The 19783-nt window shown below is 33.2% G+C and overlaps 1 protein-coding gene across 2 annotated transcripts in view; it reads right to left on the bottom strand.

Moving 5' to 3' along the window:
* Positions 1-8237: 8237 nt before the first annotated feature.
* Positions 8238-19783, bottom strand: part of LOC142545471 (dehydrogenase FPY6) — a 32602-nt gene continuing 21056 nt past the window's right edge. For both annotated transcript variants that reach the window (XM_075652688.1, XM_075652678.1), the window contains exons 4-13: positions 11534-11582; positions 11401-11418; positions 10211-10314; positions 10017-10130; positions 9615-9665; positions 9244-9332; positions 9085-9145; positions 8897-8974; positions 8702-8812; positions 8238-8607 (exon numbers count right to left, since the gene is read on the bottom strand). In XM_075652688.1, the coding sequence (XP_075508803.1) occupies positions 8479-8607; positions 8702-8812; positions 8897-8974; positions 9085-9145; positions 9244-9332; positions 9615-9665; positions 10017-10130; positions 10211-10314; positions 11401-11418; positions 11534-11582 (804 nt within the window). In that variant the 3' untranslated portion in view covers positions 8238-8478. The remainder of the gene's footprint in view (positions 8608-8701; positions 8813-8896; positions 8975-9084; positions 9146-9243; positions 9333-9614; positions 9666-10016; positions 10131-10210; positions 10315-11400; positions 11419-11533; positions 11583-19783) is intronic.

The following is a 19783-nucleotide window of genomic DNA, read 5'->3' as shown; positions in this document are numbered from 1 at the left end:
GTGTTTCTCCGGGTCTGCATTGCCATCATAGTCTTTCACCTTCGCAGATTTGAAATTTCCAGGAAGAGGCTCCCGGACGATGATATCAGAAAACGGGCATCCTCTCGGGACTGCCCAGGCAACGCTCCGTCTTTCCAACTGTCCTTCCAATACCTTCATCTTCTGCCTTAATTCCATCAATTCCTCTGCCACGGTAGGAGATTTGGACCCAGCGCTGGATCCCTCGTCTTCTCCTACCATCTCGTTATCCCTCCTTCCCTGCCCCTGCTCCTGCTCCTGCTCAAATCCCTGATCACGTCCCTGCTTATCACCGGGTGGTGTGACAGGGTGAGAGACCTCCTTCCTGGCCATAGCTAGCACAACGGCATCGGCCATCATTTTCTTTAACTCTTCCGGGGTCAGGGTAATGAGGTTTGTTCCAATGTTATTAACATCAGCTTGTCTTGAAGTTTGCCCCCCATCACCCTGGGCGTGAGAATTACCCTGGTTGGTTCTTCTCGTACGAGCCATATCAACGTCTCGAACTCAGTGTGTTCCCACAGACGGCGCCAATGATGTGATCTCGTTAAAATGGGTGAGCCGGGTACGGGGCTCCAACGGACCAAATCAATAATTTATAATGTTTGAGAATTTGAGTGAAGATAATGGCTTGGATCAACACCTGTAAACAAGAAAGTAACTCGTGAATGGGCGCCGGGCCACTCCGATGCTTAAGTCAGCAGGCTTTTTAATGAACACAAGCAATATTTGAGAGGAAATATGTAAGTGCTTTTAGTTCAAAGATTTCAGAATCATTAAATGACTTTAATACCTGCTATTTATAGTGGAAGAATGGGTAGTTACCTTGATTACCACACCACCTACCAAGTCGGTTTATCATACTAGCTTCTGATGACTTCTCGGACACTCCAAACCCAAGTGGTTCTGACGGATTAGACTGTCTGTATCGATCACACTCGAGTGTGGTGCAATTCTCGAGGTGGCCTGGGTAGTTGGTTACCTGAGTACCTGTATGAGAAACCGGGTGGAGAAGAAGTGCCCGGGCAGCTGGCTTCTGATCCGGGCTATTCAACCGATAACCCGGGTCATCATTAACCCGGAAATGGGTCACCATTAACCCGGACCTTTACAGGGGTATCATGTACAAATACAAACAGCAAACATAATATAAGGTCTACTGGAAGTAAGATATAACAATGAACAAATTAGACCACGATACTAAGTTACTTCTACTAAAATTCCATTTTCATCCTTATCAAGTTTAGTAGATGAGCTCATTGGAGTGGAAGCAGCAGAGCATGCTTCCATGCCAAACTTTTTCAGTAGCTCTTTAGTGTACTTAGCCTGATTTATGAAGATTCTTGTATTGAGTTGCTTGATCTGCAGTCTTAGGAAGAATGTCAATTATCCCATCATGCTCATTTTGAATTGATCCTGCATAATCTTAGCAAAATTTTCACACAATTTGGGGTGAGTTGACCCAAAAATAATTTCATCAACATAAATATGTACTAATAGAATGTGCTTATTCTTAACTAAAGTGAATAGAGTCTTGTCTACTGTGCCGGTTGTAAAGCCATGATTGAAAAGAAATTGTGAGAGTGTGTCATACCATGCTAGAGGTGCATGTTTCAAACCATACAGGGCTTTGTGTAATTTTAAAAAATGATATAGTAAGAAATGATCAATAAATCCTGGAGGTTGTTCAACGTAGAACTCTTCTTGTAGTAGACCTTTTAGAAATGCATTTTTCACGTCCATTTGATAAACTTTGAAGTTCTTGAAAGCAGCAAAGGCTAAGAATATTCTGATAGCTTCAAGCCTTGCTACTGGTGCATAGATTTCATCATAGTCTATTCCTTCTTCTTGTCTGAAACCTTGAGCCATCAGTCTTGCTTTATTTCTAACAACAGTACCTTCTTCATTTAGTTTGTTTCTAAATACCCACCGAATTCCAATTACTGCTTGATGGGATGGTCTAGGTACAAGAAACCAAACTTCATTTATTTTAAATTGATTCATCTCTTCTTGCATAGCTTCAATCAAACTGGGATCCAGAAGAGCTTCTTCAATATTCTTTGGTTCATCCTGAGAGATAAAAGCAGCATGCATATATTCATTTATCATTTGCCTTCTGGTTCTTAATGGAGCTGCTGGATTACCAATAACCAAAAATGAAGGGTGAGATTTTCTCCACACAAAATGGTTTAAAGAAATTTCTTCCTGATTTGATGGATTCGGATCATGCTCAGCTAAAGCAGTAGCAGGTTCTGGAATGTCAGCTTCTGGTTCTGGTATGTCCTGTGTCTGAACAACTGGTTCTACCTGAGGAATGTGTGGTTCTGGAATTTGGGCATCTTTGACACTTGATACTGCATCATCTTCACTGTCCACTTCCAGATGAATTCTGTCTAATCTGTTACTTAGATTTGACATGTTAGAAATTCCAGGAACGCTGCTATCTTCATAAAAAACAACATGAATAGATTCTTCAACATTAAGAGTTCTATTATTGAAAATTCTAAATGCTTTGCTTATTGCTGAATATCCAAGAAAAATTCCAGCATCTGATTTTGAATCAAATGCATATAAATAATTTTTGCCATTATTTACACAAAGCATTTGCAACCAAACACATGAAAATATGATACATTAGGCTTACTCCCTTTCCATATCTCATATGGGGTCTGATTGTGCCTTTTGTTGATCATGGTTCTGTTCTGTGTGTAGAACGCTGTATTGATTGCTTCTGCCCAGAAGCGCTGAGAGATGTTTGCATCTTCTAGCATTGTTCTAACAGCTTCTTTAAGAGTTCTGTTTCTCCTCTCAGCTACTCGATTTTTTTGAGGCGTTCTGGCAACTGAATATTCATAATGAATACCATGTTCATCTAAATATAACTGAAGAATCTTGTTAGTAAACTCAGTGCCCCGATCACTTCTTATTTTAATGACAGAGATTGATTTTTCATTTTGAATCTTTTTCAGAAGCTTGATCAGGAGGCTACTGGTTTGATCTTTTCCAGTAAGAAATATTACTCAAGTAAATCTAGAAAAGTCATCAACAACAACAAGAGTATACTTCATTCCCCTAAGCTCATGATAGGGATTGGACCAAATAAGTCCATATGCAATAATTCCAAACACCTTGATGTTGATTTACTACATTTATTCTTGATGGTAGATCTTACTTGTTTGTCAAGTTGATATGCAGAACAAACATGTTTCTTAACGAAATTGATATCAGGTAAACCATCAACTATGTTCTGCTTCTTGAGATTATTGATTGACTTGAAGTTCAGGTGATTCAATCTCTTGTGCCATAGCCAATGTTTATCACTGAGAGAGGCAACTAAAAATGTAGGAACATTAACATGATCTATGTTCCAAGATACTTTGTAGGTATTGCCTTCTCTTTTTCCTGTTAAGATAGTAGACTCATCAGCGTCTTTAACTGTGCAGGTGTGCTTCTGAAAAGTTACTGAATAACCATTATCACACAGTTGACTAATGCTAATCAAATTGTAACAGAGATTTTCAACCAAGAGTACATCATTTATAGTAATATTACCATGGATAATCTTATCTTTACCCATGATTTTACCTTTTGAGTTGTCCCCAAAAGTTATCTTTGATCCAGTACAACTCATTATTTCTGAAAGTAGACTCTTTTGTCAAGGCAAATGTATGGAACATCCACTGTCTAGATATCATGTAGAGCTGCTGATCTTGGTTTTCCTCTCCTGTTCTTGCAAGCACAAGTTTTAGTAACTGGTACCCAATCTATTTGGGCCCAAGCCTTATCAGTTCTTTAGGAACCCACATTTTTACAATTTTAGGTGACTTTTTACTTCGGGTATCCACAGAGATGTGTGCAACATAAGGTCTGTTATTTCTAACAGAATGCATTTTAAGATGTTGTTCTTCCCTTCTGTTTTTGTCGTCTGGTCTGTATCTCTTCTGACCATTCTAGAATTATAGCACTGGTAATTTCTAACCTTCATATAGGGTTGTCCTCCTGAGTTGAATCCTCTACTGGATCCAAAACTCTGATGGACCATAATGCTTATTTATGTTCAACTGATCTTCAAACCTTCTGACTTGAACAGTTGGTACTACTGGTTCATATACCACACTTGATTTAACAAAATGAATGTATTTCCCTTTGCTTGTATCCAGTTCTGGCTTAGTACTTGTTTCAAAAGTGCTTTCATTATTACTGAATCTGAGACCACTTCTGTCTCCAGATTGATTTTGTAATTCTTTGCATCTTCTCTAGTGAAAAAGAAGACTTGTTCCATGCGTTCACCAGAACCGATAGCTTCTGATTCTCAGATTTTATCGTCTGGTAATTTGCATTCACTCTTTCATTCTCAGTTCTTAATTTACTCATCTCAACTTCTAGATCGCTACAGCTGTTTTCTTGCAAGCAAATAAACTTACTGATTTGATTTTTTAAGTTTTGATTTTCAGTTTTAACTTCCTCGAATGACTGAGAAAGTCTTGAGTACTCTTCCACCATGTCATGCAGTGCTTTAACTAAATCAGTTCGTCTAAATTCATTAGAGTCAAAGTCAAATACCTCTCCAGATATCGAGATTGATTCAGTGTCTGCCATGATACATTTGATCTCTTCTGCATCGGTATCACTGGAATGAATTTCTGAGTCAGGAGACTCAGAACTAGAATCCGTCCATTTTGATTTGCTTTCTTCAGCAATCATCGCTTCGCGGTCTCTTCTGGATTTCTTGTCATTCCTCTTCTATTCCTTTTTTTTCTGATCATCTTTCTTCGGCTTTGGGCAATCAGCAATGAAATGCCCAACTTTTCCACAGTTGAAACACGCCATGTCACCGGGTGGTGACTCTCTCTTAAAGTTTCGATTAGGACTCTGGTAAGCTCGATAATTCTTCTTCATGAATCTGAAAAATTTCTTCACAAATAAGGACATAGCATCATTGCTAATATGTTCAGTAGTCTTTTCAAATGTGCTTTCAATGGCAGTAGCAGGTGATGCACTTGGAGCAACTGCAGCAGTAGCAGTAAGAGCCTTGGTAGGTGGATTCGATAAGGACTCTTCTCCAGTTCTCACTTCCAGTTCAAACTCATAGGCTTTTAAGTCTGCAAACAAGTCGTGCAGTTCAAACTTGTTCAGATCTTTAGATACTCTCATAGCTATAGTTTTTACGTCTCATTCTCTGGGTAAAGCTCTCATTACTTTGAGTGTTATTTCTATGTTTCCATATTCTTTTCCCAGAACTTCTAGCTCATTTATCAAGCTGCTGAAACGTTCATCAAACTCGCTCAGAGTTTCTCCAGCTTTCATTTTGAGATTTTCAAATTTTTGCATTGCTACAGATAACTTGTTCTCCTCCGCCTGTTCATTTCCTTCACAGATTTGGATGAGCTTCTCCCAAATCTCTTTCGCAGTAGAACACATCTTGATCTTGCTGAAGGTGTTATTATCAAGTGTCTTGTAGAGATTGTCCTTCGCAACATTGTCAAGATTAGCTTTCTTTTTGTCATCACTTGTCCATTCTCCTCTGTGCTTCTCAACCATCTGTGGTGCCCCCTCAGTAATAGCAATAGCTGTATTTGGCTTTAAAATTTTCAGGGGACCATCTGTGATGACAAACCACATGTCTTCATCTTGAGCTGCAAGATGGGCTTGCATCCGGATCTTCCAGTCATCGAAATCTTCTTTTGAGAACATGGGTACTTTGCTGAAGTGTGCCATATCTGTTGTAAATTTTCGGAACAAGAGAAAATCTGCTCTGATACCACTTGTTGAGGTTCGATATAGAGTTTAGAGGGAGGTGAATAAACTCGTTCCTTTATTGGACATTTTTGCAAAGGGTGCTAGAATCCTGTTAGAGATTAAAGCTTATCTTGTTCGAATGTATTACCAGAAGATAACAAAATAAGTGCGGAAACGATCTGATGGTTTGTGGGTGAAAACAATAAAACAGTAGGCAGTAGAACAGTGGTTGTTTCTGAAAGTTCGAAGATAAACTCTTCTACGTCTCCCCTTCTTCTGTTTCCAGAAGATATCACTAAAAGACTTTGGTTATTACAGTACAACACTTGTACACACCCATTTCAGTAAGGCTTATCATTTGCCTACTGAAACTCTTAGTATCACACAACACAAAAGACTCTTTTCCAGATTACAAATTCTTCTCAATAAGATATAGTAAAGTGTTTATCTTGAAGAGACTATGAAACAGCAGCACAATATGATCTCAAAAGATCGGATATTTAGAATAAAGCGTGTGCTGCTTTTCTGTATGTTGAGCTTGAAGATAAGTAGTAGTTGATGATAGCTCAAACTCACGTTGGAATAATCGTTGCGTTGATAAAGATAATAACGTTGTTTTTCTATAAAGGATTTGACCGTTATATATAGAAAGCTTTTGAGTACAATGTCTATAATAAAAACGACTTCTGTGACTTCTGAGTAAAATCAGCTTTATCACCTAAAAAGGGTCCTGCAGAAAGCTTCAAAGTAATCAGTCTTGTTTCATACCAAAACTAGTAAAGAGCGTTAAATGTCTTTGTTCAGCATTAATGGTGTAATTAATGCTTAGTACTAGGTAAAGTAACGGTAACATTTAAGACTGTAATGATCAAGTAAAAGACGTTAACTTCTGTTAAGTTATGCTTCTGCTTTTCTAAATTCTAATTCTGCTCTTATAAGTCTAGTTCTGCTTCTGTCAATTTATAAGTCGAGTTCTGCTTTAGCTAATACAGCTTACTGGTTTTGACTCTCATCACCACAATAAAATTAAGTCTAACAGAAAGTGTTGATCGTCGGAATTTCAGAAATCCGGCGAGATGGCGACAATTGTGCGGCGGCGTCACGACGGTGATGTGGTGGAAGGTGTTTGACAGAATCCCTTGGAAAAAGTTGTCTACTTTTGTGAGGCGAGAAAGTATAAAAAAATGTTGACAAAAATTTGTGTATAAAATTTATTTGTATAATTCAACTATTAATTTCATATTTATAAAAGCATCTTCCTGATCTAATCAAGATTCTCTTTTTATAATGATATTGTTTTTTCATTATTCAAAAACTCTCATGTATGTATTTTCAATTCTTGAAAATACCATGCACAATTAAATTGTTATCAACTTTTGATAATAATACACACACACATATATTTATTTATTCCTTAAATTAAATATCTTTGTATAATTACAAATTAATTATTTATTAATTAATCTATTCTATACTCGTCTAGAATGTTTAATGAAAATTTTACACTAAGTAGTCATCACTACTAATTTATTATTTAATTAGTTTATTTTAAATTCACTATATAAATAATTGTGAACTCATTATAACTCCGATCAATTATCAGACAACGTCGATGTATCAAGGATACAAATCTCGTTTTGTTAATAAAAAATGAAAATTCCCAAAGACAAAATTTTTCATTGATCCATTTTTTGCAGCTAGTTTCATGAATTCATTCACTGAAACGGGTAGTTCCACTGTGCTCACTTAATTAGCAGTTAAGCTAAATTTCACAATGCAATCAATTTATAAATTCATTTATAAGCAATATGTTTGATCTTCATCTATTCGGGCTTACCTTAATTAGACTCATTCTTTTCGTCAACTATTTGATCAAAAACGTCAGAACTCAAGTCTTTTTACACCCTTTATATTATGGTAGGAGCGTCTAGTAGCATTGTCTCGTGATCCCATGGGTATCACTGATAGTGCCTGCATGAACCTTAAGTTATGGTTCGAATCTGCAACCATTGATATATCGATAGTTGCAAATAAATTCGAAAACAATGTGATGTATCTTTGAATATAAAAGTGACATGATATGGGCAACTGAGAAAACAATTTTTCAAAATGCATATGTATTATTGTGGCCAGAGATTACTTGCACTAATAACTCATCGGATCACATAGGATATTTTCATCCATCGGTGAGCTGTGAATCCCCAACTGCAATACATTAACTTCTACGTGTTTCTATACTACACTCAACCTCGTCATCTGATAACACATAATGGAGTTGGTAAAAAGATCAAAGTGCGTGCTACTACGTAAAGCATCCACGTTGTTCTGGGTCAAAAAACCAATTGTGTACAACCATAATCCCGGATTATTCTACTCAATAAGTGAAAACCACTTAAAAAGTACGAGGGAATATTGTTCAGTTCAAGAATTGTATAATTTCATCAAGAAATAAGCTAAACGATGAAAATGGAAGGCAGAGGGAAAAAAAGGAGAAATGGAATGCTTATAAATTTTATGTAAAGATACAACTTAAACTGCAAATTATAACTCGAGTGTGAAGGTGGTCGGAAAATGAATATTAGATAATTTTAACAGTAATGATTGTGGGGAAGTAGCTGCCATGAAATACTCTCGACACGAAGTCTTACTGATCTTGCTAATAGCTTGTTTTGAGTACGTCTTGCAAACAAGTGTAGTTGAACCTGAAGAGGAGATGCTAAGCTAAAACTTTCTCACTTGGACAGCAGCCCCCTGCCTCTTTCCAGATTCAAGCATTGCCTCCAAAACAGCAACATCTCGGGCACCTTCGAGAAAAGAAAGGCGCTGCTCAACTTGGTAACTCTGATCTTTCTGCCAACAAGGACAATAGAAACAACAGAAATGAGGCAATCGAGCCATAAAAGACCTTTGATTAGTCAACTCAAGATTGTTATGGGAACAATACCTTCAGGGTCGCAAGTGAAGCATCTGCCAAAAATGTTTTAAGCTCATCAGTCACACCACTGAACGGGTAAAACCAGCTTTTGTTTCCGCCATCTCCGGTAAATAGCGTGACCTGTGATAATAATATAACCCATAAAAAACTAGTTCTTTGACTCAGAATGATAAAGAGGAGATTACAGAAATAATAATTATTAACTGCGTAGCCATGCTTCCCATCTATGTCTCCGCGCTCAACTTGTATAGTTCCCTTCAAGCCCACAACTCGCCAGAGCACCTACATACAAGTGAACAATGCAAATGTTACAGCCTCAAATGAACACTCTCATGTATATGGTACAAATGGAGACGAAATAAATTTAGACATTCTGTCTGTGTAATTCATACCTTAGGAGATTTAGATGACACCACCAGCACAAATACACCAGAACTCCCATTCTCCAGCTGACTAAAGGGGATATGCAAATAAGAAGAATGCATATATAATATTTCAAATGCCCAATAATATAAAATTTCTTATAAATAGTTTCATTATCAAAATCTTACATTGTTGAGGAGATATGATCTGGGGGAGGCAAAGTCCCATCAATATGAGATGTAAGAGCTGACACCGAAGTTATCTCACACCCGACAAGCTTCTCGTATAGAAGACAAAGATCATCAAAACCAGATAGATGGCAGTATGAACATTATTAGTAATAGATCGACGATATAATTGCAACTTGAATGTGATATTCAGAAATATGCTTCTCTTTTCGAACTAGAGCAAGTTATGATCCAAGAATAATAGTTTGGTAAGATGGTTATACAATGAATTAAATCTGAAAAATGTTAGGATTGATAGGCTGCACCGCTGAAGTAGATTCCAATCCAATATCACAGAATTATCATTCAGATTCATCTAAAAGGTAACTAACCATTCTTAATCCAGCAATGAAATGAACACCCATATCTAGAATGAAACCCCCCTGCAGAACACGAAACACAGATCAGTAAAATATACAGATTTGGCTGATAGATTACAGAACAAAGAAAAATGACTCAAGAATATGCAAAAAGTTGTCCACAACAAATGAGAAATAGAATTCGCATTATTTTGAGACCTAAAACAAAATGTAGGAAACAATTCTTTCCATTTAGACTTTATCAGCACAGACAAGGCACTGAATACGTTTTCATGTTTACATAAAAAAGATAGAAATGAGCTTGAAAGAAATCCGTTTACATTGTTGCCTTGCGTGCAGGTAAATACTTATCAACAGTAAGAGTCATCATCTACCAGATAAACGCTCGAGGAATTAAAACATGAAGACACTCACGTTAAAGCCGCGTCTCCAAGAACTTGAAAAATATGGATTTGAGATATTCATTGAACCTTCAATAATGGTGTGGACATTTATTATGTCTCCAACTTCAGTAAGAAGTTTTCTGCCCTGTGAAATCCATATTCGGTTTTACTAAGCAACCACAACAATCATATCAAGTGAGTACATACTACAGGTACAAGATATACCTCAACAAAGGCAGGTTCAAAACGATAGTTTTCAGCAATTGCCCAGATTGGCGCAACATTGAAAGAGTTGTAGCAGGAAATTGCTGTTTCAAGCTCACTAACAGCTGAATACGTAACAGTAATCAGTACTCCAACAATAGTTTCTGGAAAATATCATTTATAACTAACACTCCAGCAGATACAGATACAGAAACACAACCACAGGGGGGAAGGGGGAGAGAGCGAGTAGTTTCTGAAGAACATCATTTATAACTAACACTCCAACAGATACAGAAACATAATCACGGAGGGGTGGAGAGCGAGAGTAGTTTCTGAATAACATCATTTATAACTAATATTCCCATAGATACAGAAACACAAAAAGAAAGGTGTGTCACAAAGATTCAAAGAAAGTTACCAGAAGCAACCTTGTAAACTGCAGTTCTAGAATTTAAACATAAGGGAACAGCACAAAGAGCAAATTCAGATGAGGAATTTAAACCAAAACCTGAAAGAATAAGATCCCACTGGAAGGTGAAAATAAAGGTTGTTGCACATGAATTCAACATTTTAAGTGCAACATAATAACTAATATTTTAAATGCGCTGTGCCGCTTTTGTTTTGCAGGGGATACGAAAATTCTGTTAGTTCGTAAATGCATCCATAAATGGAATGGATCAATCGATTAGCCCAAAAGTAGTATTGAGGTTAATCTGTCCTTTTGATTTACAGCATAATCAGAAGTCAGAACATCTGACAAAAATTAGAGTAAACATCCTTGTTGGTACTATTTATGTTTTCAATCCATTTTCATCAAAAACATATAAACATAAAAATAACCTCTACGATGAAGTGGGTTCACTATTGATAAAGCATTCAAAAAGATAATTGCTGAGAACATTATATTTTTAGCAACTTTGCTTGTGAGCCTCTGGAATAATCCAAGGAAGAAAATTAGCTTCCAGATTGACTTAAATGGGATAGCATAACAACCTGATGGATAAGATTTCCAAATTCCGATTGCTGAGAACATTATATTTTTCAATGTTCTCTCCTTTGACAACATAGGAAATAATGAAATTTATAGAGGGAAAAATTGATTACAATTTAAAATGTTAAAAACAGATGGATAAATATCAGTCCCAGGAAAAAAATGATTAGGTTCCTAAACCTTCAAACTTTCACATAAAAGAGAAGAGCATCTCACTTACAAGCTGCAGCCGGTTTCTCTTTAGAACCAGAATATGCAAAGCCCATGATATGCATAAAATGTAATATTGTTAGTTTACCATGTGACAAATGTACGTAATTTTCCAATATAGAAAATAATTGGTAGTCAGTCACCTTGCAAGACATGCTTTCCACCCTTCAGCAACCTCAGAGACATTTCCACCTGCATAGAATGATTCCCAAGTGACATTGTGATTACACACAACCGTCAAGATTAAAGTAGCATCTACTCCTAGATAGTGACATGAGCTTCACTGTACCCAGACAAATAAGAGAAACATGAGATTTTTTTTTAAAAATGAAACATAAGATCTTAGTGTAGTAAATGTTTGCACGAAGGGATGATATTTTTTTTAGTTTGGCAGCCAAAGTATTCATTGGCCTGATTTTAGAGTTTCCTATCCAGTTGCTAGATAGTTTATTATTGAAAACATACAACAGTATTCAGCAGTCCTTATCGTTAACAACAGGGAGAAAATTGCACAACTATTCAATGGATACATTTACAACTTCACATGCTATTTAATTTTAGAAAAAAAGTCCAACCTCCTCTTCTATACGATAAAAAAATGTTGTGTCTTTTATTTATACTAGAAAAGTGTATGTGTGTTGCGCGTGAGCAACTAAATTGTTTAAAATATATGTGCAAAATTTTGATAATATTTAAATGAATTAAAACATGGCTAGTAGCATTTATCAATTGAAACAAACCAGATCACAAAAAATAAAAAATCATGACCATAGACGGTATATGAATCGGAGAAGTTTCTTATCCATATGACACAGTTTTCAATATGCTCTTTGGTTTATTTTGACAACTCAACAACTCTTTGTCGTAGTTTGTTATAATATGCGTATAACAATTTTGGTATACTTAGCAAGTATATGATCGTCTTTAACATTTATTATGTAATTTACAACCCTCATTTGGGATCTGACATGCTCGTAGTTTGCTTCACTATCATGATATTTTTTCGGTTTTCTACCTTATTTTTATCCGGTAATCTTATTTTTCCGACTATTTGTTTTGTTATCGAATGATTTTTCAGTTTTTGACAATCGTCCACTATAACTCCTAAAAAAAATGCTTTTAGTCGTGATAGGTTTTCACTTGTGACTAAAAGTATGTATAACCTATATATTCTTCAACAACATAACCAATTAATGGTGTTGTAATTTCTTCAAACATCTTGATATCTGTGATATCATTTTTATATATTTAGTATTAATATTATCAACATATAGCATAAGGTTAATAAATTTTTAACAATTATTTCTCAATAACTGTAAGAAAAAATACTTGAAATTATCTTCAAATGACTATATCTTAGAACCGTGTCCTCGTTTAATTTGACGCAATTCAAGAAATCTTGTTCATCATTTTTTTAGAAGCTTTGGAACAATGATTGCGTGCATCATATCATGTGGATGATATAGTTTCAATCTCATTTGTTGTGTTTTGAACATAATATTATATTATTCATTAAAACAAAACAAATTTTCTTATATCGAGTTTACATTTTGTTTTATAATATTTTATATCTTGTGGAACGATATACAAAATTATTTATTGTATTTTAAAAATATTGAGAAAAGACACGAATAACATAACTAAGATATGCATATATCATATCGTTCAAATATATGTCAAAGTATTTGTATTATTCAATATCTCATCTAATAATACAACTGTTTAGATTTCATGAGCATTTTATAATAGTCAAAATTAATTTGATGAAATATTGTAGAATTCTATTTGAATAACTATTTGGCTAAGTGAATTTATTTGGCGATGAGTTTTCTGTGCTACCATCATATATCTTATGAATTAGCTGGTTAGCCACTTTGACTAAAATAAGAGACTAAAACAACATCTTAGCCACCTCGAAATATATCGAGATAATATTGGAGGAAATAAAGTGCAACTGGCTTAATGTCTCAATTTATTAAAATGCACAAAATTGATCTATTCGGTCCACAAAGCTTTAGAATTAGAATGAGAATCATGCACAGTTTGTTTTCATGTATTTCTTTTTCTGAATGAAGAATTTTTTCTTTTTGAAAAACGATTTTATTCTTTGAGAAGTATTGACATTTTATATGGCATCCATATGTCGCAAACCATGTAGTAGCAACATAATCACTATATAAAACTTAAAGGTTTACATATAATTCTTCAATTTCTTCTTCATTGTGATTCGTTGAAATTTAAATCCGAAGCATTCTTGATCTTAACATTTTTATTTAAATACGATTTATATATATATTTATATAATTCACATATATATATGTATATGTTTCATATTACTTAGTTAGACCTAATTTCAAATATATATAAAAAATTTGCTTGAATTATATCATACATAAATGAGGACATAGTAATATGCAACATTATTTTTTATTTAACATGTCTTTTTTTTCCATTCACTATGTTTGTCTTAACTTTTTGTTCAAAATTTGATGCATTTCGTAGACTATATATATGAAGAACCAAGAAATTATATAATTCACAGAAACTATTTATTAACCTCTTCGTAGAACAGAAAACCCAAAATTTATGGCTTTGATTGGTATACTCTCATATATATTTTCATATAACAACAAGGCACATCATAGAATATCAGAATAATTAATTACCGCTAACAATACTAACCAAAATGAATAAAAAAATCATAACACAAACAACCTCAATAAGAAAAAAATGATAACTCAAAGTTTAAAAATAATTTATTTAGTACAATAACAAAGAAATTGAAGTATATACGAGCAACAAAAGCATAAATCATTCTCAAATTAAATATTAACTCATATTATTCAGAATTTAAATAAATTTTCCAATATTTTTTTAAAATAAAGAGAAAGCGCCTTATTAACGTCATTGTTTCATAGATATTCTACTTCTTGTTTTTTAAAAAAACACACAAATGAAAAAATGGTGCCTCAAAATCATCATGAAAAAATCCTTTAATAAAACCATTAAGAAAAATAGCCGTAAAAATATAATACGAAGTCACACAATTTTTCTTAAACCAAAGAAAAATATTAGACCGTTGACAAAATATATCAGGCAACAACAAAGCATACATTAACTTGGAATATAATTAAAATTTATAATCATGCATAATCATTGAATTAGAACAAAATCGCATGCCAAAAATCTACTGGATATTATCTCTTTTAACAATTTATCGATGTTTGTCGTCCACCAGAGGATTCCTAGATACACCAATTTTTTTTAGTCCACCTATTATTTTCACAATAAATAATACTAAAAAAATAATATAAGCAAGCACATAGAACTCAAATTCAAATACCTTCTATCAATCTAAATAAAAAATTTGAGCAGAGAATATAACAATGTCGTAAAAATTTTGAATACTGATTTATAGACAGAAGTCTGTAAATACATTTGCCCCAATAAATAAAAAATATTATCTCTTGATATTCTGATACATAAGGTAAAAACGAAGAGACATTTCAGCATTTTTAATATTTTCTAAGTCACTTCAAACCAAGTAATCTAAGCAAACAGAAAACATGGATTATTTGTTTAAGAATTAACAAAATATCTCAAGAATAAAAAATTGAAAAATAACCATTTTTGAGGGATATGTGGTTTTGTTTTCTATTTTATTTCCGTAAATAAAAAAATCACATAAGCAATCCAAACACAACATGATCAATACAAATGACATATAACAAAAAACATGTTAACGCTAGGGTAAAAAACTCCTCTCATTGCAAGAACACAAAATGATCAAATGAAGCATATTATTTAGAAATATTTATTTAGCAGCATATACAAAAAATTGACTAAATAGCTTAAAAGGAGTGTTTGAAATGACTTACATACAAACATTTCTCTCAATCGTGTATCTCTATTGACACATAAAGAGTTTGAAAATATCTCTATTCTAAATGGGAAAAAGAAGTTTTATATGACCTTAATATTTATTAATAATTTATTTTCATTCAATCCGACTCATTTCCCTTCGTATTCCCATTATTACCTATCATTAATATGGTAGAGTTTTTTCATGAATTTGACTGCAATGTATTAAGTTTACGAATAAAAGTCATATATTTATAATAGTTAAATAAATTAGATGTCAGTAATATTATCAATTTTTTTTTAATGTATAACATTATGATAGGAATTTTCCATGAATTTGACGGAAATGCATAAAATTAAGTAATTAAATTAAATTTAAAAGTAAAATCAAAACAATAATTATTTTGATTGAGTTAAGTACACGATTAATGACCATATTAAACTAACATAGAAAATTACTTAAAGAACCTCATGAACATGATAAATTGTAAAACAAATGAAAGAGTAAAATAGTAAGCTCACAAATGAGTAATTAAATTAAATTTAAAAGTAAAATCAAAACAATAATTATTTTGATTGAGTTAAGTACATGATTAATGACCATATTAAACTAATATATAAAATTACTTAAAGAACCTCATGAACATGATAAATTGTAAAACAAATGAAAGGATAAAATAGTAAGCTAAAATGAAAGGGTAAAATAGTAAGCTCACAAATAAAAGTCATATATTTATAATAGTAATAATAATAATAGATAATAGATAAATTATTAAGTACTTGCATATTTTATACTGCATCTGCATACTCATCCGAATTCGTACAGGTGTTGCATTTCTACCTTTTAACTCGTCTGATTTTTACGTACCCATTTCAATTAGGACGCACTAATCTGAAATACTTATTTCAAACTATCTCTTTCAATTCAGATCAATACATCAGAGGGGTGCGATTGAATTTCTTCCGCTTGATTGCAAAATCGAACTCAACCTAATCTCTCGATGCTTAAACTTTCAAGAACACTGATTTGAGATCTAACAGTTGCAAAACCACCTTTGCACAAAATAGTTGAAAAAGCAGATCAGTAGTTTATTTCGACCCCTTTAAACTGCCTCACCGATCCTAACAAGTGGAATCAGAATGGGTTGCTCTTGAAAGAAGCATTCTTTAAAGTTTCATAACATCCAGCTCCCAGATCGACAATCATCATAGGGGTAGTTGTCGATTTGTTTGACTGTATTGGTAGTTTGATATGGCCAAATTGAAATTACAATTATAACCCCATTTCTCCTAAATTCTACTAACCCTGTTTTTCCTAATTTACACTAACAAAAATTTAGATAAAGAAAAAATTTACAAATATTATTATATTTTACAAAAAAAATATTTCAAATGAAATTAAAATTAAAATGTAATATATTATGCACACATGACACGCCAATTATCGCTAGCATTGAATACAGAAAAGGTGTGAAGGCTTAAAAAAGTATACCCTGAATATTGAAGGATTGACGCATTTAGTGTATTGCACTTATCACTAAAAAGTATTGTCTATAATGCATTCTATATGCCCTGAATATTGTACGGACTGATGCATTTAATGCATTACATTTATTACTAAATGTATGGTCTAAATATTCTATACGGCCCAAATATTTTATAAATTTTTTAATTTAGTGCATCACATTTAGTTCTAAATGTGTGGATTGATTGATGCACTTAGTGTATTGCATTTATCACTAAAATGTATAGTTTAATGCATTGTATGTCCCCCGAATATTTTGTATGGCTTGATGCATTTAGTGTATTGCACGTATTACAAGATGTATAGTCCAATGTATTGTAAATGCTCAGAATATTATAAGTTAGACCATAAAGCAAATGAGGTCTAACCAATATAAAATATAGTTATTTCGTCGAAAATATTTTTGGTTTCATTTTGCTTCAGTTATTAACTTATCAAAAGTTTATCATTTTTTTACGACTATTGTTAGAATGTAAAATTTTTTAATAGTTTGTTTTACATCTATGTTCATTGAGAAGTTAATATACATGATACTTTAATGATTGATCTTTTGTGATAATTGTTTATTTTTCTATTGATTCAATTACATTAAATATTGATAATCATTGCACAAACTACTTGTAATGAAATTAATTAGAAAATTTTATATAAATTAAATTTGCAAAGACCGTTGGCGGAATTTTCAAGTGGCGTGTCACTGCTTTACAGTTTCGTTGACAGTTTCGACGCGCAACAAACGAGGATTTTGGCAAAGGAACCTGTCACAAAGGCTTGGTGACATCTAGAACCTGCTTGAATACTCTAACATCCCCTTGCAGGCAAAAGAATGTTCTAGAGAAGTTGAGAAGGATGAAGGACTTGTAGGTTTTAGTTCGTGCAGAATGACTTATAACATTAAGGACAAGACTTGAATATTTTAGGTTCATGTGAAATGACCAAAAATATTACGGAAAATTTGGGTCTGGAAGCTTACGGGACAATCTACCAAAATGTGGAGACTTGGATGATCTAGACTATTCTATAACTTTTTAATATTTTGTAAAATGTAAATTTGTAGAAAAATCTAGAATACTCTATCGCGTGTAGAGTGGCATGAAATATTTTGGAGACTAAAATGATCTAGATAGTGTAACGAACTTGTATATATAGATGCATGACTTCATTTGTAACCCACTCAACAATTGGGCAATTCATTATTTACTTAAACAAGTGTTATACTTTCACTCTCTACAAGTTTTTCAAGTCACTGGTGTTTATTTATTCACTTAACCACCAAAGATCACCCTTTAACTATGTATTGCTAATACTTGTGGGAGCAAAGTCAAGGGTCAAAGGTCACATGTGTACTTAGAAGGGGTAAGTCAGTGATATGTGGGTCTAGATCTTGCGGGTCATCTAACAATGAGGAGGATAAAGATTAGACTGCTTGTGAATGGGTACCTAGTACTGTAATAAGAAAAAAAACTCGAGTCAATTAAAAGAGATCTGATGATGAGCAAGCGTTTTGCTCATGTACTAGAAATTCTATTTGTAAAACAATAAGGTGCAGACTTTTTGACATAAAAGGTAGTTGCAAAATGTTATGTAAATGTGATCTATCAAAATGTTGCAATAGAAAATAAAACTCCATAAAAAGTTTGACTGAATAAAAATTGTAAAGGTTTTTATAGAATGTCCAACTGAATGTAAAATATTATAAGATTGTTCCTAAAACATTTCTCGGTGACTTTTAATATAATGTCAAATTACATAAGAATAATTGATATTGCCACATATTAGTTTTTTCTTTGCTATGTTTGTTCTTATGTTTTAACTGTTACTTACTTTTTATACATAAATGAATTTATATATGCAGTCATTATAAAGTTATATTTATTATTTTGATGCGAGATAATAATGATATACAAATTCTTAGGAAAAACATTTTGCAACTAGAAAAAGAACTGCAACATGACACAATTGTTTATGAGGTATTTAAACTGTAAATTAACTTTAATTGAGAGAACTTTATATTATTTTGCTGATAATTTTAATTTAAATATTTATGACATTGAGTTATAACTAGTTAATAGATGTTAATTTTACACACTAAAATAGGTCATTCTAGTCCATAGGTTGCATACGATTATTATGTTTTGCGTCGATTTGCATTTAAACACGTGCACATTATAGTGTCTACTAACTTAGTTTAGACTAATCATAGGAGAAACGGCGGAATTGAAGCTCGAAGGGTTGATTTCCAGAAACGGCATAGGGCAATGTGCATCAGGGCAGTTAAATTAAACTACTATGGTGTGAACACTGATGAAAAATGTGGCCAAGGATAATCCATAGTGGTGATTTTCTGCACCACGACGGGACGAGGACAAAAGCTAAAATTCTCGAGCAGAATAGACGTGCCCTGGCTGAAAATTTTGCAGCCCTAGCGCGAGACGAGGAATTCCGAAGAAGTTTGACATCTGAAGGCGTGCTCTGGAACAAAATTTTGGAATTGGAGCGCGAAGGGATCGATTTCCAGAAGCGGGACAGAAATATTTGAATTAAATTAAATTTTCAGGCATCAGCAAAATAATACTAAGTTCCCCCAATTAAATTTAATTTCACAATTAATCACCTCATAAACAATTGTGCGCTAATGTGGTTCCTTTTCTAGTTGCAATTTATTTTCCTAAAAACTTGTATACCATGATTATCTCGTATCAAATTAAGAAATTAAACTTAATGACGACTGCATAACTAAATTTATATATGTATAAGAAGTAAAACAAACATGATAGCTCTTAAAACATAAGATCAAACATCGATGAAAAAAAATATGATGCAATATTGATTATTCTAATGTCAAATTTCTAATGCAATTTGACATTCTATTAAAAATCAGTGAGAAATGTAAATTTAGGAACAATCGTACAGTAACTTACGTCCATTTGGATCTTCTATAAAAACTTCCACAATTTGTACTTTGTCAAACTCTTAAGCAGTTTTATTTTCTATTACAACATTTTGA

The sequence above is a fragment of the Primulina tabacum genome, chromosome 1 (assembly GCF_025594145.1).
Source record: "Primulina tabacum isolate GXHZ01 chromosome 1, ASM2559414v2, whole genome shotgun sequence".
NCBI lineage: Eukaryota > Viridiplantae > Streptophyta > Magnoliopsida > Lamiales > Gesneriaceae > Primulina > Primulina tabacum.
This window is presented reverse-complemented; position numbering and strand designations above follow the sequence as displayed.